The sequence below is a fragment of the Cupressus sempervirens genome, chromosome 3 (assembly GCF_028749045.1).
Source record: "Cupressus sempervirens isolate cs-2001-9-10 chromosome 3, ASM2874904v1, whole genome shotgun sequence".
NCBI lineage: Eukaryota > Viridiplantae > Streptophyta > Pinopsida > Cupressales > Cupressaceae > Cupressus > Cupressus sempervirens.
This window is the reverse complement of record NC_143120.1, coordinates 968637950-968663951: the sequence shown is the minus strand read 5'-3', so window position 1 is coordinate 968663951 and position 26002 is coordinate 968637950. Positions and strand designations below refer to the sequence as shown.

The window sequence follows — 26002 nt, the reverse complement described above, 5'->3', positions numbered from 1 at the left end:
AGGGAAAAACTTGAACCAAACCAAAATTGTGGAGGAAAACTTAAACTAGAGGGAAGTGCAAGTGAACGAAGAAAAACGTCAAGTGGATGAACAAATAGGGCATCAACATGTAGGAGTGTCCAAACACGTAAAAATCAAAATGTATGTCAAGAGAGAGCATCAAAGATATAATGTGGATGAAAAAGAGAACATTAGATTAAAATATTTTAATCCCACATTAAATCATGAATAAAAGTATTATTTGAGAGCAGATACAAAGTGGAATGGTAAAATGCTAATAGCTCAACTAAGAACTGGCTTAAATCATGAGGTGTGAAATGAAAAAATTAAAAAAATACAAAGAGAGGTGGTTAGGTGGATAGAATATAATGTTTCTGCTCATTGGGTTTATTGGAGACCAAGTAGAACTTACATTATGAAGTGAAAGGCATACAAAGACTTGCAGTACAATGAAACAAATATGCCAGTGTGAGATCTATAGCAACCCTATTTAAATAGAAGAAAGAAAAAATAGAAAATTAATTGATCAAAATCCATAGCAAAAGCAACAAAATCAGCAGAGTCAGAACAAAAAGAATTTACTGGTGGGTCCCATAGAATGGCCGGTCTCATGGATGTCGATAAAACTTTCATTTGACTAGTTGGTCTCATGGGTGTCGATAAACAATTTCATTTCACTAGTAGGTCTTGTGAATGTCAATAAAAACTTTCATTTCATTTCATTGCAATGACAAACAAATTAAGCTAGCATGAATAAAACAAGTGTAGAAGAATGTTGGAAAATCTATGTGTAAGTTTTGAGGCCTTTAACCTTGCTAGACTTACATGTCACAATTAGAATGTGACTGTTTTTGCTGGACGTGGCTATCCTCCATTTAAACTGTACAATTGACCAATTTTCAAAAAATAAAAAACATCATAGATTTTTCTAAAAAATTCAGTGTTTGATTTGCATAGTTTGTAGTAGAAAACAACAAAAAATTTGGAAAAAAAATCATTATGTTTTCATGAATTTGGATTAAAAAAAGTTTGACTTTGTTTTGTCTTTAGTACATTTTGGATGGAGATTAGCATGTCCCATATTTGTTAGTGTCACATAGATGACACATCCTCAAAAGAATGGCATAAAAATATAGAAATTCACAAATTGATTTTTCAAAGTATGACAATTCTCTTCCATATTTTATAGGCAGTAATCACTGGTATTAAATGCACAAAAAGTTTGAATGAGAAAAACTTTCTTCCATTTCAAGTTACAGAAAAAAATGTTACCATATCTAATAAATAGATTGTATAATACCTTTTCTAGTGAACCTTCTCCATGACATTTTAATCAAAACTAGTGTTTTGGGACTTTGTGAGTTCGAGGCAAAGGCGACATTTCTGAGGCAATTGGTATCTGGACTCAGACTCGACCAAGTCCACATGGACTCGTCGAGTCCAAGGACTCGCTAGACTTGCCGAGTCTCGAGCCCAGGACTCTCACCGACAACAAACATAATATTAAAGTGAAAAAATTAAAATGAACAAGGACTTAAGTTGCAAATTTTCTGTTGTTATAACATCTATTTGACCTAGAAAAGTCATTCCACCATTTGGTTATGCTTGTGATAGAGAAGAACGAGTTAGAGAAGTGTATTGGAGTTTTTAGAGAGAAATTAGCAAACTAGTTGATAGTTTGTGCAACTTTGTAGCTTGCACTTAAGCATTGAGAGGAGCTTAAAGAAGCATTTAAAGGAGGCTTCAACAAACTTACTTGCATTTCTATTGTTTGACTTTGTGTGAATTTGAAGAGGTAAGCAACAAGTTGCTTTTATATTTTATATTTTCCATTTTGTTTGCATTTGTTTTAGTCTCTACTTCTACTATCTACTATTTAGAATCTAATTTATTTTAATTTATCTTGATGACAAAGTAAGAAGGCCCTAAAGTATAAAAATATGATTTGATGCTAACTTTTTTCTATTTATAATATATTCATATTGTAGCAGCAAACACATTGACATCATGCCTCAGGGTGAGCCTTCTGGAAGTGGAACTAGGGCTTCATTTAACCCTAATGCATACCCAACTGCAATAGCAAGGGATAGGGTTTGGAAACATGCCATCCTGAGCCACAAAAAGGGAGTTGTTACATGTTGGCATTGCGGTGTAGTACATAACGAGGGAGGCATAAATAGATTGAAGTATCACCTAGCACATATACCTAGGTGTGATGCTAAAAAATGCAAAGATGTATCCCAAGATGTTATGCGAGACATGCAAACTCTTCTAGAAGAAAAAAGAATCGAAAAAGAAGCAACAAGAAGAAATGACATAACTAGCTCAATAAGGATCTTCTAGTTTTTACTCTCAATTATCTCTTATTTCACCTACAGATGCTACTGCTTCTACGAGTGTAACCATTGGGCCTCGCATTAGTAAGCAAAGACCGACACTTGATTCTATGTTTGTTCCACGCACGGCTCTAGGTGCACAACCATCGCTTGAGGGCACGGGTTGGAACAAGTAAAAACATGATTATGCAAAATTGGCACATGGAGACTTCTTCATCTACAACAACATTTCATTCAATGCAACAACGTACTTATTTATTTAAATTTAAATTTATGTCTTACTTCTCTTGCTTTCAAGTTTCAACTTTCAAGAGACAATAATCTGCTTATTTTGTTTATTTTAATTTGTATTTTCTTTTCAAATTTAATTATAATATACTAATTTGTTTAACTTTAAATTTTATTTAATTTGTTTTTAGTTCCCTTATTGACAAATTGCAATTGATGTTGTTATTGTTTGTGGTTTGGGGTTCAAAGCCCCTAGTGTTGACGAGCTAAGAGGCCTTATTTTGACACAAAGGGTGGCTAATGTAGAAGGTGCAATCAAGAAGCAACATAAGGTGTGGAAGACGAAGGGTTGCACCATAATGACTGATGGTTGGATTGATAAAACGAATAAAACACTCCTCAACTTTCTTGTCTACTCATTAGATAATTGTACTTAAGTGATTAAGTTTATAAATTATGATTCATCATTGAACATTAAACTAATTTGTTTCTTTTTCTTCAGGTGCCACAATTGTTTTGAAATCAATTGATGCCTTAGGAAAAACTAAAAATGCTGAATATCTTTGTGAGGTAATGGATGAAGTGATAAAGAACATGGGTGAGGAGAATGTGGTGCAAATAGTTATAGATAATGCAACAAATTATGTTGTTGTAGGAAAGCTTCTTATGGAGAGACACTCTCACTTATTTTGAACTCCTTGTGCTGCTCACTGCATTGACCACATGTTAGATAAGATAAAATAATTTTATTAATGTCCAACAAAATACCACAACATGGGTCTATGAGACTCGAAGCTTACATCAAGAAGAAAACAGACAAATGGAGCACCAAACGGTGTCTATAAAAGAACAAGTACAACAAAAAAGAAAGAAAGCAGAAGACATCACAAAAAAGATTAGGTATCTGTTCTCACAAGGAAAAAGTCCAACAACAATTGATCTGTGTGACTACTAGAGGCCCTGTAATGAAGCTGAGTGCTACGAGAGGAGTGTCACTGTTGAAGAGATCCCCTACGGGGTCTCATAGATCTAGAATGACCCATGTTAGGGAAACTGTACGATCACTTCACACCCCGAGCCAGAGCTAAGGGTGAGAAGGTGGTCATAATAAGTTGTGCTTGGGTCTGACTCCTGGGAAATGATAGCTATAAAGTATGGTCACAAAGCTATAAGGACTCACAGAGATAGAGCGCAATGCAATTCTGATCTGTGTACCTGAAAAAATTCGAGAGGGATCTACAATCTCTAAATAGACAATAAAATCTCCCTCTAATCTCGTAGTATATGGGGCATTTGAAAAGGAAATGGATGTCAGATTCAGCATTAGCTAAGGTACAGAGTCTACACCCCTGATCCTCTCTAGCAATATGGTGATCAAACTGGATCCGAAGTCTGTGCAAGCCCACCCTGAAGGAGCCAAGGGAGATACATAGAGCATGTGTCTAGTAATTGTGTAAGTACTCAAGGCGTACAATAATCTCATCTTGAATATCTAAGTGCTCGACATAGAAATCCATCTCGAATGTAGTCCCCCTGGAGGATCGCCCTAGGTTTGTATGATATACTGCTTGTAAATGTCAAGTTTGACATGCTCGTTCAACTCCTGCCGAGAGGGGAGTAAATGAGTAGGAGTGTCCAATGAGAACTGGTAGGGAGGGAGACGGTCAATGTCGATCCCAACTGAACTTAGCGAGATAGTAGCCTGAGCATACCAACAACGGGCTCTAGTGGCTAGATCATAGTCTTGCAATAACAACTGACAAGCAGTAGGCTAAATAAGGCTATGTTGGCCTTCAACCGAGTCTACAAAGCCACGAAGATGGTGGAGAAACCAGATCAGGTCAAAAATGGCTAAAGCCTGAATGGGTGAGCTCCAAACTCAGCCAAAATAATATTGTGGGGGGTAGATCTATGACATCTAATAATTCAATGGAGGAGTAGAGCCTGGGTACGCTCGATCATGGCCCAATCCGAGTCTAAAAGGGAAGGACCCCAAACCATCGAACCATAGAGCACTGTGGGTCTTACTAAGGAATCCAGGAGGGAGAGCTTAGACGATGTGTTTTGAAAGTGGTATCTGAAGCACTATCTTGAGCATTGCAAGGGAATCCAACCCTTTACTGATCCAAGGCTGAATGGCCGGTCTCAAGTTGAAACAAGATCTAGAAAACTTAACCCCAAGGTATGTGTAAGATGATGTAATCTCAACTTCCCAACTCTGGAAGTGAAAATGGAGATGTGAGGTCTTCAAACCGTTAAAGACCATAACACGAGTCTTCTCAAGGTTCATGACCATCTCATTTCGCGAAAAGATGCATGTCTATCCAAAAGCCTATGAAGATCCTCAAGAGAAGAGGCAAGAAGAACCACATCATCAACAAAGAGAAGGATGGAGATAAATACCTAGTGTAAATGACAACCATCACCTGAAAGCGAGGAGTCACTAAGAAAAGCCTCAAGCTCATCAATGTAGATCCCAAACAAGGTGGGCAAGAGGAGGCAACCATACTTCACCCCACTAGTGCTTTGGATAGGGTCGGGGAGGCCCTCTTTGGTCTTGAGTCTACCAATCACTATCTCATATAACCTCATGATAGTCCTCAGTAAGATCTTAGAAATATTAATATCTCTCAGTCTCTCAAAAAGGGCCACTCTAAGGATGGAATGAAAAGCCTTACAGAAATCCACAAAACAATAGTAGACTTTCTTCGGGTGGTGCCGAGCCTCCTCAATAATAGCTTGTAGTATAAAGATATGATCCATGGTTTGGTAGTCTGTCCTGAATCTTGCTTGACCCTTAGCCCTGCAATTCCTCCTGTCACGCTCACTGGATAAGACAGTATTCAATGCTATAGCATAAAGTTTGGCAAATGTAAGCACAATCATGATGGTCCTATAGTTTTTGGGATCGGAGGCCAGCCCAGACTTATGGATCAAGTGAATAACATGTCTTGACCATGAGTCTGAAAAACCAATACAAACCACTCTATTAAAGACTATAGAGAGATAAGGGTCGAGGATCGTGGTGCTAAGCTTGAAGAGCTCAGCCTGAAAACCCTCCTCATCAGCCATGAAATTGCATCTCATAAGTCTGATGGCCTTGTAAATGTTGGAGGTAGAGAATAAGTAACAATGGGGGAGTGGGTTGAGAAAAGGAGCAAGTTGACTTGGGATGTCATACAACGTGAAGATATGGGAGGCAAGGAGGTGAAGGTCAAGGGTGGACTAGGGTTGGCTACGAAGGGGGAACATGATGCGCCAAAACTTGAGATAATAAGTGTGTCATGGAGGGATTTGCCTTGTGAAGCAATAAATAATCATTACTTATGGCAAAGAAAGTGTTTGAGAGTCGTAAATTGGTGAAAGCGAGGGAATGAGTATCAAAAGCCAAGCGCAATGAGCGGTGGAAAGTTTTACAAGCATCATCAAACCACTAGTTCATGGGACAAGTATTTCGTCGAATAGATCTAGGAGTGTTGGGAATGGAGTGGTGGAGGATAAAGAGGAAAGCCAACTTCCAAATCACGGTAGCTAGTGAGTGAAACATGGTGGACACCTGACTGTGATCCATGAAGCTAACGGGGCAGAAGAATTTTCTCAAATGAAAAATGAAGAAGTCTTGATCACTATCCTCGAAACAAAAACAGGTGTGGGGGCAGATTTGAGTAGGGTGACTAGAGGTGGGTGGTAGAGGGTGGGAAGAAACATGAACCGAAAGGCTAAGGAGGGCATGATTAGCCAAGGGAAGACGAGAGATAGTAAAGTTTTGGATGGAGGGGAGGAAAGAAGCAACAATGAGGATATAATCAACCACACTCGCACCCCTACTATGAGGCCAACATGGTAAAAAGCTCAGAACCTGGAAAGCAAGAGAGGCCATTCAAAATCACTAGGTTGGAGAACTCACATTGCTGGAGAAGATGGTGACAATAGCAAGTTAGAGGTCCACTGTAATCCTCAGACAAACATTGAAGCCCCATACTAGTAGGATCCCTCTTAGTAGTACAAATCAAGTCGGACCTACAATCATATTGGGGTGTCCAGAGATCTTTAGTCCGTGCATTAAAATCTCCTAAGATGATGATGTCACCCATAGCCCCAAACTTGGAGATGCTCTCGGATAGGTCTGTAAAAGGGTTCTTGTCCTCATCATTATAAATGGCATAAGGTGAGGAAGTTGGCGAAAAGTAACATACGACAATGAAGACATCTCTTTGATGGCAACTAGTGCCTCCAACCCGGATCCACATAAATCTAGCATGAATGTTAGAAAGAATCAATGTGGTAGTACTGAACAAATAATCTCTAATCAAACAAGCAACCCCATTGGAACCACACACACCACCTAAAGCGCGAACCTCCTCTCTGCAAACTAAAAACCACTGATACCCTGTGTAACCTAGAAGGGGCTAAGCAAGACTCTCATGAGTCTCGGTAACAACCAACAAATCAACATACCCAATTGCATCATGAAGTAAGCTTGACAAAGACCATGGGGAGACATTGCATTCCAACAGTTGACAAACAAAGAGCTAATAGAGTGCTTAGACTTGCCCAATAGAGGATCTTGGTAAACTCCCTTGGATAAAAACAATTATAGAGCAATGAAGGAGTGTATGCAATTTAATTTCTAATCATACATGTGTCCTCAACCTCACGAGAAAATAGAATGACTAAAAAGAGTTGTATTGTCCATGGGTCACTAAACTTGCAACCAATTTTCTCACTTTCAAAGCTTTGTTTGATTCAAAAGGAGGTTTGAGACGCATGTTTGTTAGTGAGGAGTGGATTGCATCATCATATTGAAAGACCACTGCAGAGATTGATGACGAGGCTTCCTTTTGGACATCAATTGCTGATATTGTGATGCTAATTTTCTTTTTTGTCCTCATTTCAACTTTTTTTACTTATGAAATTATGTTATAAATAATTGTTCATTTAAAAAAAAAAAAACTTAAAGCTAATTGTTTCTAACTTTCTCTTCCAACTTTCATAATGGCTACAATTTGTAAAGCCGATTGTTGTTCTCCTACGAACTACTAATGGAGAGAAGCCCTCAATGAGTTATATTTATGAGGGCATGAATAGTGAGATAGGTATGGGCCCTTATGAGATGTCATTGATAGATGTTGATACAATCTACTTCATAAGCCTATACATGCATCAACCTACTCCCTTAATCCAGTATACCAATTCAACCCACATTTCAAGGTTGATGATGAGGTGTGGAGCGGCCTCTATAATATTGTAGAGAGAATGCGACCTAATTCAAGAGTTGGAACAATTGTAGTCTATGAGATTGAGTTTAAAAAAGCTCAAGGGGACTTTTTTGCACAGGAGTTGTGCAAGAAAAATGGATAGAATTGATGCTTGGTAAAATTCTTTGATTCTACATTTTAATTTTATAAAGTCAAAGTTATTGAATTGATTTTAAATTTTCTTGTTTCAGATGGATGGTGGAAAATGTTTGGCACTAAGGTGCCAAATTTACAGAGAATTGCAATTCACATCTTGAGCCAACCATCTAGTGCATTAGAATGCAAACATAATTGAAATCTATTTGAGCATATACACTCAAAAAAGCAAAATATGTTGATAGTGAAAAAATTGAATGATCTTGTCTTTGTTCACTACAACCTTCACTTTTGCCATAGATAGATCGTAGGCACCAATACATCACCAATTGTATTAGAGAATGTTAATCCAAATGCAAAGTGAAACATAGAAATTGTTGATCTTGTCTTCAGTGATGAATACGTGGAGTGGGTTGATTGGGTGGATCTTGGCAATAACGATGTCAATCAAGGAGGCTAGAGCGCAAGGAAACAAAGTCCCAAACCCTGAGGCTAGGAATGATGGGTTTGAGTCTGATGATGAGGATTATGTGGGTTAGGATGAGAATGAGGTTCAACTTCAAACACGGGGAGAGAGGATGACTCTACATTCTTCTATGACTTATTTTATGCGTACTTGTAGGATGACATAGGATATTATGAGCCTTAGTCTTCTATTGTTCTACACTCTAATTATTTTGATATATGTTTAGAACTTTTGATACCATGGACGAATATTATAGATATTTGACATTGTAGTGCCACTATGTTTATTATTTTAAGTTTATATTGTGTTATTCAAGTTTTTTTCCTTTAGAAATTCACTTTTATACTTATGTAATCTATGCAAAATTGTGTATGTGTATTAAGTAGCTTCTATTTATCTCGATTATTGTGTATTTGATGTTAATTGACTAAAAGATGCATGAAAAAATTTTAAAATCTATAAAAATCTTTGAATTTCATGGGTTTTCCAATTTTCCGAGTTCTTGCCGAGCCCGATCGCTGAGTCCGAGTCTGAGTCGGATTTTGACTTTTTTAATTTAGAGGCGAGTGCAAGTCCTTTAACTATGACCAAAACTCACAAAATTCATGTCAAATAACCATTTTAATGCATCCCACTTGGGATTCCTTTTCTCCCAAATGCTTGCAGTCAAAGATACAACAGTTCAAGAAATAAAATTACAGAATACTAGACACACTCAAAGATTATAAAATTTAAGCAAACTACTGCAAGAGAAACACAATGGTATATGCATATTCTAGAAAAAGGCAATACACAATCAGACTGCAGTTCCCAAAACTATCTGTCTAAAATTCTCAATGACAACTGACTTTATATACATATTTTGTAATCCCTTATGAGAACATCCTCCCGGGAAGAACCTTTTTCTGCAAAAATAGCCTGAAAGCAGCAACTGCTGCATCTTGAAGTGCATGGTCACTGGCACTATCAGGTTGCTCAAGTGGACATGCATCTTTAATACAACTTTGCAGCAAAGCAGTAACTTCAAATGCCAATGATGGAAATGTAATAGCACACCATACCATAGGTTCTAATACCTCTTTCAGAATTGTCCCAGTGTTATTTGCCTTACTCCGCAGATATTTTACAAGTTCGACAACCTGAAACAGAAATGAAGTAAGAAAACATGAAGAATAAGGAAATTTTTTTTTCTTTTTCGGACTTTAAACTAAAATGGCAAAAAGAAAGACACAATACTTGTCAACAGAGTTTATTATCAAAATATAGAAAGCTTCCAATCTTTCTTAGTGTATTTTCAGAAACAACAAAAATGAAAATTTTAAAACAGATCAGATATTTTACAAGTTCCACAATCTGAAACAGAAATGAGGTAAGAAAACATGAAGAATAAGGAATTTTTTTTCATTTTGGACTTAAAACTAAAATGGCAAAAAGAAAGAGGCAATACTTGTCAACAGAGTTTATTATCAAAATATAGAAAGCTTCCAATCTTTCTTAGTGTATTTTCAGAAACAACAAAAATGAAAATTTTAAACAGATCATCTGCTCAAAGATATATTGCTATAAAGCCAAATACTGTAACTGTCATTATCCAATGCCCCCTCTTCTTTAAGCCTACAATACACGTTGTTTGTGACAGACAACAAACAGTTTGAGCATATATTTTCCTGGGGCTAACAAATCATGTATGCTTTGCTCCTCAACTTCCACATGGCTACCCAATCAATATTCTCCTTTCGCATTCTCCCTAACAAACCTTGTGAGATTTGAAGGAAAGATTTGAAATGGTTGGCTGAGAATGAATCATCGTTGATGCAATTAAGTGTTGTCCTCTTGGTCTCTCTTGTAATAATGGGCAAATATCTTGTCCCAGAGGTCAAAAGAAGCCATTTGTTGATCTGGTGCTCACTACCCACTTCTCAATCTAATAATTATCAAGTCCCTCTTACAGAAAAGTTCTCTCTGACCCTCACTCCATTAATCAGGTGCAGACTATCAACCCTTCAAGTGGTTTGCATATTGTTGCTTGCCCAAAACCAAGCATTCTAAACATCTAACAAAGTCCCTCATCCTCCTGACGCCATCCTTATTCTAATGGACAATTGTGGTTGTTACACTGGTTGAATGCATTGTCCACTATATATGTGATGTGACAGATGAATGGATCATGTATATAGCAGATAGTAAAAGACGGCATAGCACTCAACAATAAGGGTAAGGGTATTCCACATACAGAAGGTTGAACCAATAAGAAAGGACTTCCCTGACAAAGAAGAGTTAAGGAGTTTAGAGCCTTGATTTGGAGGTGGAGTTCCAAGCAACTCCCCCTGGTAAGGGGAGCGGCCAACCAATAGAAGAGTCCTGAACTAAAGGTCAAGGGAAACAACCCATACAAGGCAGTAGTCATGAAACAAGGCTTGACCATTGAAAGCTCTTGATTGAATTCAAACAATCAAGAAGGGCTGGGTTAGGCTGATGGAAGAGGGAGAGAGGACTCCAACAAATTTTATTCAGTTGGGTTGGTAATAATGCTATTCAAAGCTGACTGAATAAATATTAAGAAATTCTAAGTGGTTCTTTTCTTCATTCCTGGATGCAAAAAAAAATCAATAACTTGGTGTGATGCTTGTGAGTTGTTGGGTATTAAAAACTGAGGTTTAGCATGGGTTGGTTGAGGTGAAGACCTTGTTTGCTGGGCATAGAAATCTCAACTTGCTGGCCTTGAATACATTCATGGTGTTAGTGTAGAAAGAAAACAAGTCCTTGATATTTGGTCCATCAAACAGTGTGTGAAGTGGCTTTGCGAGCTAGAAGGGCAGTTTGTCAGTTTGATGGTCATATCTGGGCAGCAAAAAGGTTCTCAGCATTCACAGAAGTGAAAAGTGGACTCTCCAAGCTTGTTGAGAATGCAGACTTGTGCACCATACATTGCGGCTATTTTAAATTTCAAACTTTCATTTTCAAGTACTGAACAACAAATGTTCATGCTTACAATCTTAGGTTGGTTTGTAATTTGTTATTTTGTACATTACTGCTCAGAAATTCATTCTGCAGTCTAGCAATCTCCTCCTTTGTATATCAGTTTTATGTTTGTGATAACAGCAATTTGTTACTTGAAGGTTGAGTAGTATTGTCAATAAATTTCCTGTGTTCATTTCTATGAATGAATACCAAGATACTGTGACTATTATATTTAGTTCAGTGTCAGCAAAACATGACTACGAAGGAAAAACCCTACATTCTCACATATATACTAACTGTTTGACAAAATACTCAATTGAAAAAAGTGCAAACTAATTGGTTCAAATTGATAGGGGACATTAAATGTCTTCAGACACATAAGTTTACAAAAGTTAGGCAACATAGTTGTCTAAAATTTAATTAACAATAAGCAACTTGTCATGACTGAATTAAAAGCTTGTTAGTATCTTTATTTTTCCAAATACATTACCCTTGTATGAATGCTTGTTTCATTTTGTCACTTGTATCTTCTTTCACTTCATCTTCCTCAGCTTTCATAACTATGACAAGGCCTTTGAAAAATTAAACTGAATACATCTCATATAAACCTTGAAGACAACACTATGCTATTTATTTGCTTACAATTAGCTGATATACTAATGCTGATTTACGGATTTTAGAGTTCTTATATCGCACTTCTCTTCTTTCTCTAATTAAATGGTTGACATGATATAAATTCGACCTAAGATGTGAATGTGATGATTGGTACATTCCTTGTACTCACCCCTCCCCCAAAACCCCCTCTAAATATTACTATGGATGTGTGTTCCTCTCAATAATATCAATTAAGGTTGAATAGATCATATGCAGAAAATATTATCGATCCACAAGGAAATTAATTAGTCTTCCAATAACTAAAATGCACATCTGTTTCATTTTCTCCCATACAATATTTCTTTTATTGATATAATATAGGTTTCTGTAACACTAATGTTTACAATCCTAGGTGTATTCAATAATATTTTATATCATGTATTTCTTAGATACACTAGAAGTTGAACAGTCATTTTCATATTGTTAAGAATGTACATTGCATCTCATTTTGAATGGACGAATGTCTGCACTTTTCATTGAATGTTTTTTTATTTGTCCAAGTTGCATTTATTTCATTTGTCAAGATTTTCTCACAGTACTTTCTTGTGCTTGTCAATGGTATCAAAGCATGTTATTCATCCTCCATTCTTGCAATGAAACACTACTCACCTAAAATTTCTATATTTGCATTAGGATTCAAAATCCATTCTTTTTTCACCCTTATCGTCTCCATTTGCATTCTACAACACTTGCGTGTCTTTTCATAGCCCTAAGAACCATTGGAAATAGCAATTTAGTGAGAAGTGAGGTTTAAGTTGGTGCAAGGCTTGAACAAATTGATGCATTTTGGGGGGTTGTTTAAGGACTGAGTTTCTATGTTCATCTTGAACAAGGTTAAAAAGTGCAAAGGCAGGACTCAAAACAATGTCATAGTGAAGAAAGGTGTTGGTGTGCTTTCTTCAAGCAATATAACTCAAAAAGCGCGAAAAGACAAAAAGTCCTAGAAAAGTGTCATGCCTTGTCATTTCCCTCTTATTTTATAAAACAATGTTGTTGGTTTTGAAGTAAAAAGTGTTATTCTCAATCTCATCATGGATAAAATACCCATTAGTAATTCCATTGTTGAATCTCCACTACTACTGCAAGTTTGGACATAATAAAATCCAACAAACATCCGAATGGTTTAAACCATAGAGGCATTATGAGTTTTCAATATTCATGTACCATATTATTCCAAACCCATCAGATTTGTGTTTGAAGATATTAAAAAATAAGTCACCGATATGGATGCGGATGTGGATGTGAGAACCAGGTGTGAATTTGTTTTTGGGGAGGGGGGTGGTTGGATACACACACACACACACACACACACACACACACACACACATCTCTCTCTCTCTCTCTCTCTCTCTCTGTGCAAAGAAATGCAAGAAATATATAGAGTTAAATCATTTGATAGTATGATACTTCACTATTGATCAAGATATTTGATAGTTCACAAATATTCAAATTGAAATAACTAATAAGCAATATCATATATGTCTATGTCTATGATTCCAATAGAAATCAGAAAATATTAGAATTATAAAATCAAAGTTTAGTTCATGATTCAATGTTCATCAATCAGATTCAAAATCATAACGATTCTCAAGATAATTCGCATCCTCATCATCCCCAACTGCTGCAAGTTCCAGATCATTTGAGAAGGTTGAACTTCCATTTTTAGAGCTTCCAGCGACACTTAGATCATCTTGCAGCTTCCTTCTTCTTTCATTGTTTTAAGTTATGTAAAGGTTCATACACCCATTAATTGATATAAAGAAGGGTGAAGACTTACTTAGCACCTTTTAGAGAGTCAGTTTATATACGATTAGATTTGTTTTATGAGTTTTTAGCATGAGTTGCATTTTAAGAACTCTCTCTCCTAACACAAAGCGAGGAGATGATTTCTTATAAATACATGGATGTAATATGTACTCCGGGTCGTTATTTTGATGCAATAATATATTCTCTTGGTGCTCTCATTTTGAATGTAGTTATTCTTGCTGGAGTGTGTTATTTTTGTGAATGCATGTTCATGAATAATAATGGAGCCAATGTTTTATTGTGTTGTTATGATTGTGTGACCTTTTAGTTTTGGTGTTTGCCTTGTGTTAACGAATTCCGCTAACATACCAAGTTGGAGGAAAGATCACCGATTGTTCCTACATAGCTCCTTGTCTCGCATGAGTGCACTTTTCATGGCCTTGCGATTTGATGAGAAGTGAAATATCTTCCGGTTATTATTAAGTACCCATCGATGATTGCATCAGTGGAATTGAGGAAGCGTTATTCCTATTTTCATTGGTTTCCTACCCGATCTTTTCGACGATTTAAATCACAGACGTGTTGTTACCGTGGTTTATGTCCATTAGGAATTTCCCTTTCAAGTTATTTGCTTTAATCTCTCGTTACCTTATCTTTGTTATTTGCTTTCCTAACACTTGGTTAAAATAGGAATTCATATAGTTGCATTGATAAATTGCATTCATCATAAAACAAAAAATACCAAAAATATATCTCTTTTGTGGTTACTTTTCAAAACAACAAATCAAACATCTTATCCAAAATTGGTTGAATCAGCAAAGGCCTCCTCATGAAGATACACATTTATCTTCGATTGAGCGGATTCCAGTAGGTCGCAATATCGCCCGAAACCTTGGAGTTGATCATAGATTAGCTTTTCAAGAGAGGAGTTCGAAAGGATTCCTGTCGTTAAGCATTGTGCAAAATGATAGCTCAACAAAAGTGGCACTAGAAGGAGGGCCCCAAACCATTTGGAAGAGAAAAACAACTTGTTCTTTTGAAATTCTACAGTTTTTGGAAGTTCAAAAAATTTTCCATCCGAAATTGTCAGAAGGTGCGTAGGTGCACTGTTTGAGCGAGTGCACTTCTGCAGAGGTGCACTTTTTCCACAATTGATGCAAGCTCGAAGATCCTGATCCATCTCCATTTCAGCGAGCTTTAAGATCTTTAGATAGTGAACCATAGTTCTTAGAACTCAGTCATTTTCATAAGCTTCGCAATGACAAAGGACTGCCAAAAATTCTACCACTTCAATTCCAAATTTCATCATCTCTAGTTCCACCTCTGAACCAATCTCCACCCATTGATCCACCAAATCCTCCACCAATGGCCTTTTTTGCAAACACAGTAGATTCACCAATTAACTTGCAAGGTGCACTAATGACCTTCCCAAGAATCCTGAGAAATTCTGCCCAAGGTTCATCTACGGAGAAACACAAACAACAGAGGACCATATCAAAGTCTTTAAAGAAATATGCAATCGAAAGCAAGTTCAATAGGGGAATGTGGTCCTCCGTTTATTCCTATACTCATTGGGAGAAGTTGCCTTTAACTGGTATGTGAATTTGCCACTAGGATGTATCCAAAATTGGGCCGCCTTTGAAAAATTGTTCCTTGAGCAATTCAAAACATTCGTCAACCCAACTGTGATACATCATTAGTTCATATCAATCAAAAGGTATCCGATGGAGACCATTTCACGTTTCAATCATCGCTTTCATATGGCTTACCACAAGTTGGAAACACCCTCTACTATACTAGTTGAAGCTGCAATCCAAATTTATCTTAATACTATGGACCATATCACTACTATCTTTCTATGAAGGCTACTTGTTGCAAACATCGACACATTAGAAAAGGTTTTCGAAGAAGCAATTACCTTTACCAAGCAAGCCAATCCTAATGGAGGAGGATTGATGGTACCAGCTCAAGCGACTACAATAATACCAACATATCCTGCTAGAGCACCAGTAACGCCTAGTCAATTCATTCCAATGAATCCAGTCCCGCTACAACAGGCACCAACTGTACCGGTCTTAGCCATAACTTACCCAAGATATGAACTTCCGAAAGTTGCTTTCTTCAAGCAGAAGGCAACAATGTCCGCTGAAGTAGAAAATAACATTGCATTTGAGATTGGTCAAATGAAGAAGACTGTCTCAAATTACCAACGAATTAACCCGTTTGAGGTAATCGCAAGGGCATGACAATAACTTTCAAAGAATGAATGCAGCCTCTTACAACAACTATGGTCAGAACTACAAGAAGAATTTCAGTGGAAATAACATTGCGAGAAATAACACTACAGGGAACAATTACAATCCTCTAGATCGCAACAACGGTTTCCAAAGGCAGAATCGACAATCGAATACTCATCCAAAAAATGGAAGCATCCCTGCTGATAACAACAATGCTCAGTTTGTGGACATCAACTAGTATGACAGTAATCAAAATGTACCTAACGATGGTGACTCATATTTCAATGGAAATTAAGAAGTGAACCAGATTTCACAAGGCAATAATGGTAAGCCTTCTATGCAGTACAATGCTATGATGTTAGAAGCTTATGATTCTCCACAAAATCTTGAAATGGAACAACCAGCTAGTGAAGAATTCAGTTTTTTGTTCAGTCAATAATTGAGTCCTTAATCAAAAGAGACGCTAGCTTTTCAAAATGACAATCGGAATACTTACAATTTATGCAACCGAAGGGAACCTATGACTGATGGGATTCCTCCTGCCTTGCATCCAACACCGCCTGATCCAAGAGCTAATAACAACCCAATACCTACCAAAGCACCCTACGTCGAGCAACAAAATCAAAATCAAGGGAATGTGCCTATAATCCTAAAGAATCTTGTATGGGCAACTGAAAAGTACAGTGCAGTGGAAGATCTAAAGAGAACCAAGGCTAATATGTCCATGTTTGATATGCAACAAAATTGTCCCATTCAAAGGGAAGCGGTGCTAAAGACTCTTGATCATGCAAAGGCAATGTCTAATGCAAACAAAGTCCCTCAAAAGACAGCATCACAACAAGTCAACACTTTTAAGGCAATGCCTACCATGTATACAGACAAGACTGAAGTGCCTCCCTTCTTGCTCAGTCTCAAAATTTTCGGAAAGAACCTACACAATTGTCTTATAGATTCAGGAGCTTCTTGCAATGTCATGCCATTTTTGATAGCTCAAAGGTTGGGAGTCACTTCTCAACCCTCAAATTGGATAGCGATACAAATCGACAAGACGGACGTGAAAGCTATCGGGGTATTGAAAGATGTTAGAATACAGTTAACAGTAGACCCCCGAATTCAAGACATTATAGACATACATGTGATTGAAATCCCTAAAACATATGGATTATTGCTAAGTACAGAATGGACAAAGTTCTTAAGAGGATGGTTCTCCACTGATTTTACTCAACTATGGCTATCTTGGAAAGGGCTGAATAATTAGATCAAGATTGATGGTGAGCCTAAGCTGAAGACAACGATCACAGAGTACAACGCACCAAACGAGGTAGCATTTTTCCAAGCTAAGTTAGGCTCCTACAAAGTGATGTCTCTTGACATAACTTCAGCCAAGAGACTCGACCATCTGAATAAAGAATTTGGGACACCTACCCCAAAAGAATAACTCATCACTCAGTTTGTAGACAATATGGTTGCAAACTTACAATGCTTAGGCAAGGAAGCAGACCCAAATATTTTGCTTCTTCCGAGATTTTGCACGTTACACAAAGTCAATCATTCAGAATTTGAATGCTCACATTGCTAGGAAGCAGTTGGTGGGGTAATCACTCAGATAATGCAATCAAAAAATGGTCAAACTCCAAATGAGGTACAAAAGGAAAGTTCAAGTTCTAGGCGCACATCTGAATTTTTGGGGATTGGTGAAGAAGAAAAAGAAGATTCTAATGTGTTATATAGTGACACTTCTTTAGAGAAGACCTTGTGTAAAAGGACAAGGTTGGACCTCAGTTGTTGTTCATTTGAAACCCCAAATAGATAAGATCACCGAATTAATTAAGGATATTCAAAGTCAAGAAGAGAAACAAACGACCCCTGTATCAAAGATAAATTGTGGTAACTCACTAAGTCCACCACGTGAAAGATTGCAATGGATCCCAAATAAACAATCTTTTAGAACTCAAGTGAAGGAAAAGCTACATACAAATAAACACAAATCCAAAAAGCCCAAAGAACAACCAATTTGGACATTTAGGTTTGATGGCTCTAAATGTAAATTAGGAGTTGGCGCAGGTATTGAATTAATTAATCCCCAAGGTAGGTCTTTTTATGCAACATATCGCTTACAATTTAGATGTACTAACAATGTTGCAGAGTATGAAGCCTTGATTTGCAGACTTCTCTTCGCATTAGAGAAAGACGTCAAAGCTCTCATAATTGAAGGAGACTCCCAATTGGTCATTAGACAGGTGAAATAAATCTACTCTTGCAATGATAGAAGACTACTTGCATACCAGAAAAGAGTTTGGGACTTGTTGGAAGATTTTGAGACCTTAAACATAAGGTCCATTCCAAGGAAGAAGAGTATGAAAAGTTTAACCTTCCCAATCATTGTGTCCATATCATCAAACACATCCCCCAAACATGGTTGATCTGTATCAACAAAGCAGAGAATAGTCATTGTAGCCTTGGTAAAATCCAATACAAATTGCACATGAGCCCACAAACTGTCATCCAAGACCAATGCCTTGACCTTTTGCGCCCTCTCTAAATTTGAAGCTTTCCATATGTTGTTAGGAAACTTGGATAGTTAAATAGTTTGCATAACCAAGGGAGTTACATAGGTGCAACGGTTCGCCTTGCATCCCCTCAGACATTATATGTATGAACTCTCTCCATAGAACGAAATATTGATATGTGGAGATACTATTGTGTATGGTGATCAATAAATAAATGAAATGTTGTTGCGTTCTCTCTATATTTTGTATCGAATACCTTGATTTTTTGTCTGTATGCAATAAGTTCCTATTACCCCACGAGGGTAAACATTTGGCATCATTGCTGACCAAATCTGGGAAGTGACGAAGGTAATGGAATATAGTGGATAAATTTGACAACCTATTAGCAAGAATATCATAACCAAAAAGATGGAGTTATAGAGCTTTTTGGAGGGGAACGTGCCCTGACCACGGACTTCCACATTCTGTTTCGAGAGGACATTGGGACTTTCACACCTCCAGATCCAAGAGCAAATAATAATACTACACCTGCAAGAGCATCCTTTTCTAGACAACAAATTTAAAACAAGGGAAATATACGTAGAATACTAGAGAATCTCACTTGGCCAACTGAAAAGTATAGTGCCATTGAAGAGCTAGAGAAGACCAAGGCCAATATATTCATGTATGATATGCTATAAAGTTGTCCCACTCAAAGAGAAGCATTGTTGAAGACTCTTGATCATACAAAGATAACGTTTGGCGCAAGCCCTCAGAAGACAATATTGTTGCAGGTTAATACCTCTGAGGCTATGCCTACTATGTATAAAGACAAGGCCAAAGTGCCCCCTTTCTTGCTTAGTCTTAGAATTTTCAAAAGAAACCTTCACAATTGTCTCAGAGATTCCGGAGCTTCTTGCAATGTCATACCACTTTCGATAGCTCAGAAGTTGGGAGTCACCCCACAGCCCACGAATCAAATAGTGATTCAACTTGATAAAACAAAAGTGAAGGTTATAGGAATGTTGAAAGATGTTTGCATATAGTTGACCACAAACCCCTAGATTCAAGATATCATCGACATACGTGTGGTGGAGATTCCGAAAACATACAGCCTATTACTAAGCAAAGAATGGACCCAATGCCTAAGAGGGTGGTTCTCAATTGATTTCACCCAATTGTGGTTGCTTTGGAAAGGATTGAACAACTAGATTAAAATAGATGCTGAGCCAAAACTAAAGACAATCATCACCGAGTACAATGCTCCGAATGAAGTAGCATTTCTTCAATCAGACTTAGGCTCATATAGGGTAATGGCTCTTGACATAACTTCAGTTGAAGAACCCGATAACATGGATGTAGAATCATTGAACCCTAGCCCATGAGAAGAGATCATGACGCAATTCATAGACAGTATGGTTGCAAATTTGCAGTGTTTAGGGTAAGAGGTAGATCCAAATATCTTGCTCCTTATAGGATTTTGTAGGTTGCATAAGGTGAGCCATTTAGAGTTTGAATGCTTAGATTGTCAAGAAGCAATTGCTCGGGTACTAACTCAATTGACACACTCGACAACAAGTCAAACCACAAGTGAAATACCCAAAGGTAATTCAAGCCCTACATGCACGACTAAAGTCATGAATAATGAAAAAGAACAAAAGGAAGATCTAAATGTATCATACAGTGACACCTCTTCAAATGGGGGAGCTTTGTCTTCTCCTCCACGAGGGAGGAATAAAGTTCTTCGAAGGAGACACTTTGTGAAAGGTCAAGGTTGGACCTCAATGGTCGTTTGACCTAAACCACAAATTGACAAAATCACTGAGTTGATTGGGGAAATCGAAGATGAACAAAAGAAATGAAGAATCCCTGTATCAAAAGCAACCAATAGTAATTCATCAAGTCCAACACATGAAAGAATGCAATGGGTCCCGAAGAAATAGACCTTCAAAGTCCAAGTAAAAGAAAAGCTTTGAACAAATAAACAATAAGTCAAGCCAAAAGAACAACCAATATGGACACTCAAGTTTGAGCCGGAGCAGGTATTGAACAAATTAATCCCTAAGGTAGGTCTTTTTATGCTACATATTGTTTGCAATTCAAGTGTACTAACAATGTTGCAGAATATGAAGCCTTGATCCATGGACTTCTCTTCGTGTTAGAAAAGGATGTCAAAGCTCTCATAGTTGAAGGAGTCTCTCAGTTGGTGATTTGACAAGTCAATTTGATCTATTCTTGCAATGACATAAGACTAGTTGCTTACCGAATGAGAGTTTGGGACTTGATGGAAGATTTCAAAGCCCTAAACATAAGATCTATTCCAAGAAGAAGAAATATGGCAGCTGACACCCATGCAATTTCAGCCAGTGCATTACAGCCCATTAAAAGAAAGAAACTTAAAAGGTTTTTAGTTGAACTTGTGGCTGCCCCATCTATTCCAGATAACATTACTAACTTTCAAGTCTTCCATGATGATCAACATATTTTGGAGTTCATCATGTGCAATGGTTTGTTCAAAGGACAAGAAATTGATGACACACTCAATGTCAAACCTGAAGAAGATGAATTGGTAGATGAAGATGGGATCATAAATTTCAAAATTAATACTATTCCTAAGTGGATGGTGGAGTTGGAACGTATCTTTGACCAAGACGAAACAGTATGCAACAAGAGAACCATCGAAGAAAAGGGAATCAAAGAATGTGACTCTTATAATCTAGGCACGGAAGACGACCCTAAGTTGGTGAAAATTGAGAAGGCATGTAATTCCCAAGAACAAGAAAGTATGCTCCAGTTACTCACAAAATACAAAGATGTCATTGTATGAAGTTATGAAGAACTCGAGACATGATCCTGACATCATCACTCATGATATTCCGTTAAAACATGTCGCTAAGCCTTTTCTTCAAAGACAAAGACCTTTTCTTCAAAGACAGAGACCGGTAAACCCCATTATTGAACCATTGATAATGAAAGAGGTCCAAAAATTGCTTGATGCCAAGATTATCTTTCCAATCCAAAATTCTACATGTGTTGCCAATTTGGTATTAGTAAGGAAAAAGACTGGAGAAATTCGCCTTTGTGTAGACTTTTGGAATTTGAATCAAGCATCCTAGAAAGATAATTACCCTTTGCCTTCACTTGATGAAGTATTATAGATTGTAAAGGGGTCTAAGATGATGTCTTTCCTAGATGGATATTCAAGATATAACCAAGTGATTGTAGATGAGTAAGACAAATTAAAGACTACATTCACAACAAAATGGGGAACATTTGCATACAAAAGGATGCCCTTTGGATTAATCAATGCAGGAGCTACATTTCAAAGAGCAATGGATGAGGCATTTAAGGGGTTGATAAACAAATGTATAGTTATCTATATGGATGACCTAAAGGTCTTTTCAAAAGACAAAAGTACTCATATTGCTGATCTGAAACAAGTTTTCACGGATGTCGAAAATACAGTATCTCTTAATCGTAAGAAATGTTCATTCGGGGTTACCAAAGGAAAGCTACTGAGTCACATCATATTTGAAGTTGGTATTTCCATTGATCCTGAAAGGACAGAAGTGATTTTGAAGTTGTCACCTCCTCGTGGTCGCAAAGAGCTTAAATCTTTCTTTAGAAAGATTAATTTCGTATTAAAGTTCATTAGCGGGTTTGCCAAGATAGTTTGCCCCCTCAATGACTTACTAAAGAAGGGAGAAAAAATTGCCTAGGTTCCTGAAGTCCAAAAAATCTTTCGAAGATATCTAAGTGGCTATCTCCACCGCCCCAGTCCTCGTAAGTCCTGATTACGAGTTGCCTTTCAAAATCTATGCTTTTGCTTCAGAACACTCGTGCAAGAATCCTCACACAAAATAAAGATAATGAAGATGAGACACCTATCACATTCATACGTTGCCCACTTAAGAATGCCAAATTGAACTATTCCAATCTTGGCAAACAATCATTTCCCTTGATAAAGGCAGTCAAGAAATTGCGCCACTACATACTCTGGAGTAAAGTATAAGCTATTGTGTTGGATCCTGCAGCGAAATCATTGCTGATGCAGAATGAGTTAGGTGAAAGAAGAGGATAATGGATGGCTGTATTAAAAGAGTTTGATTTGGAAATTCAACCAATGAAGCTAGTGAAAGGATAGGGACTAATCAAGATGATAGCTAACAATGAAGAACAAATCATAGTATGTCAAGTAGATACTAACAAAGGAATACTCCCAAATGTTTGGTACCAATATATTGTATATTACCTCTTGCAAAATGAGATACCCTCAATGGATGAATAGTTCCCAATGCAGAGGATTGAAAATGAAATGTGAATCATACATGCTTAGGAAACGTTACAAGAAAAACTACGAAGGGATTTATTTGAAATGTTTAGGATGCGAAGAAGCAAGAGAAGTACTAGAACAGTATCATGACAATTACGATACTCGACATGGATCAGCAGAGGCTACGACCCATCAAATTTTGAGATCAGGATACTTTTGGCCTACAATTTTCAAAGACACGTTTGAACATGTACGTTCCTGTCACACCTGTCAAACAAGTGCCAATAGAGAAAGAAACCCAACTACGCCATTGCAACCAGTGTTTGAGGTACACCCCTTTGACAAGTGGGGGCTGGATTTTATTGGACCTGTAAACCTACCATCATCAATAGGACATGTTTGTCCTCACAGCTATAGATTATTGCACACGATGGACTGAAGCTAAAACTTTTCGAAATTGTACAGCAAAAGTGGTCACTGACTTCCTCGAAAAACATATTGTGACTAGGTTTGGAATGTCATTCTTCTTGGTGTGTGACAATGGGTCATCTTTTGTGTCGATTTTTCTTAATGGACATTGGACAATCAAGTCATAATCAAATTCTCATCTAGTTATTATCCCCAAAGCAATCGTGTGGCCGAGTCCAACAAGAATTTGATTACGGTCATAAAACGCTTGTTCACAGAGAATCCAAAAGATTGGCATACCCAATTGAAATATGCATTATGGACAGACAGGGTCGGGATAAAGAATGCTTTGGGAACATCCCCGTATCTATTAATCTATGGCGAGGAACCAATATTCTCACTCAATCTTAAGATTCTAGTCTTGAAATTCATGAGAGGATATGTTGAAGATGCTGATAGGGTCCATCCAAATCAGATTGATGAATCTCTTGGAATTGGATGAGACGAGGACAGCAACTTTAGAACATATGTCAAAACATTAGACTGTCATAAAACGTTGGTTCGACAAGCAAGCCACGATCAAATCTTTTAGAATCTCAGACCTTGTTCTTCTATGGGACAAGGCAAAAGAAAAACCAGGTAGTCATACCAAGTTTCAACGCTTGTGGATTGGTCCTTATCAAATTGCAAAGATTTTGGGGAAAAAATACTTTTAGGTTGAGTAATTTACAAGGGGAATTGCTCCCATTACTAGTTGATGGTCAGTTTCTGAAACATTATTTCAAAGCTTATCACTAAAATTTATAAAATAAATGAATAAATAATTTAAAAAAAAAAACTAATTAATTATTTTTTTTAAATGAAAAAAATTTGTTTTTGCTTTCAGCATGTGCGTTTACTTTCAGCATGTGTGTTTGCTTTCAGTCGTGTTTGTTTTCTTGTCGGTCTTGGGATTAGATGTAATCAAGACTCATTCTTGATGTATGACTTGATCACCCTATTTGGCTTCGACTTTAGAGAAGAGGTATTTCTCCATCAAAGCATTTAGATAACTTTGGGTCTTTGTACCAACTGAAAAAATAGGTATTACTTGTAATCATAAAGGACTTCTTACCTTGAAGTCAGAATCTAAGATTGATCTGTCTCGACAATTTGCAAATTTAAAGTATTGATCATCTAGGTTGTCTTTGAATCTAGGTTGACAGTAGCAAGGGATAATTCAAATAACTTATCGGTTCAAGTAAAGGGTCTCTTCAAAGATCTGTAAAGATCATTGTTTGGCGTGAGAGTTTTCCAAAAAGTTCATTAAAAGAGGAACGCAAGAGTTATCAAACTAAGTATCAATCTAGAGAAGAACACCAATGCCTTGGCCACACAAACTAAATGTGGTCCGGGTAAACAAAAAGGAAAAAGAATCACAAAGGTGTTACATGTAAAGACAATTGAAAAGGGTAATCAAATATAGGGAAACACACTTCAGAATTGTTATCCCATTCTATACAATGAATGAAAGACTTCAAGGAAGAATCAAGTGGAAACACGTGAGCTCCACGAAGCAAGTTAAAGAAGATTAACAAAGACTCAAAGAAAAGGAATTAAGAACTCGTTAAGAGCCCTCAGAACGGATTCTCTCATCTAGTCATACAATGATGGATAAACAAGTTTATGAGAATTTCCAATGTTTGTGCTGATTAAGCGAAAGATTTTTTCTGAGTTGTTAGATACTCATGATAGATGACACCTTGAGACATCAAAAGGAATTGGAACACTAAGCATACACTAAGCCTGAAGATTCAAGATTCTGAACTTTCGGCTTCCAAAAGACTTGAAAGTTGTTTGTAAAATTTGGAATCCATATGTCACTTGACACATGTCAGAAGAATGTGTGCTGATGAAGAAATCCTCGTCATTTATTCCCTTTTGTTAGGGCTATTTGTTGTAATCTCACAACATGCCCCATTTTGAGTCACAAAATGGGGACCCCTAGTTTCAAAAATCCTCTTAGAGCACCCGGTAAGGTGCTTCGGTCATCTTGGACCCTCCGCTAGGTCTACGTCAGTACCTGATCTCCAATTGGGCAGTATTGGATAGTAAAAAATGGTTAAAAATCCAATTCTTAAGTGCAGAGGTGCGCACATGTTCTAAATGCGCACCAACACACTCACCTCCTTTAGAGGATGCACAAATGCACACTTGTGCATGTGCGCACCCTTGGAGGTGTGGATTGAGCCCAAGCCTATATATACCCGTCCACCCCAAATCTTTCTCCCTTGTAATCTGCTCAGCTACCTTTTGGCACACCTCCTCATCTTTGCTAGCTATGTTACTCCACTCCTCCACACCTCCAAGACTTCAAAACTTGTTTAAAGGTAAAGTCAACTGTTGGAAGTGCACACCCTCAATAGGTGTGCAAGTTGCGCACCTTGCGGATGTGCGCAAATGCGCACATTGTTTTAAAAGGTCAAATTTACAAGCGCACTTATGCACCTGTGCAGGTGCACAAGTGCACATTCCAGGCACTAGAGGGATTTTTGGTCAATTTTAGCCTATTTTTGCTCAGTTTCTTGTCAGTCCGGGTCCCATCCAAGTGTCATCATGGTTTTCCGACATCAAAATACTAACATTTCTTCCTTTTGTGTAGATATAATGGCGTCATCCTCATCCTCCATGGCAGCAAAGATGGCACCAAAGTTGGTGGCTTTCAAGTGTCAAGGAGCACCGGAGAAATCCGAGTTTCAAGATAACACATGGAGATATGAGACACATTGATTGGAACGTATTTCTCACGCTATGAAAAAAACCTAAGGAGAGGTTAGCTATTGTGTCGGCTCTAATCTGAAATGGGTTGGT

The 26002-nt window shown here is 37.4% G+C and overlaps 1 protein-coding gene across 2 annotated transcripts in view; it reads right to left on the bottom strand.

Moving 5' to 3' along the window:
- Nucleotides 1-8978: 8978 nt before the first annotated feature.
- Nucleotides 8979-26002, bottom strand: part of LOC149569968 (uncharacterized) — a 187066-nt gene continuing 170042 nt past the window's right edge. For both annotated transcript variants that reach the window (XM_089822626.1, XM_089822627.1), the window contains exon 11: nucleotides 8979-9523. In XM_089822626.1, coding sequence (XP_089678752.1) covers nucleotides 9257-9523 — 267 coding nt within the window. In that variant the 3' untranslated portion in view covers nucleotides 8979-9256. The remainder of the gene's footprint in view (nucleotides 9524-26002) is intronic.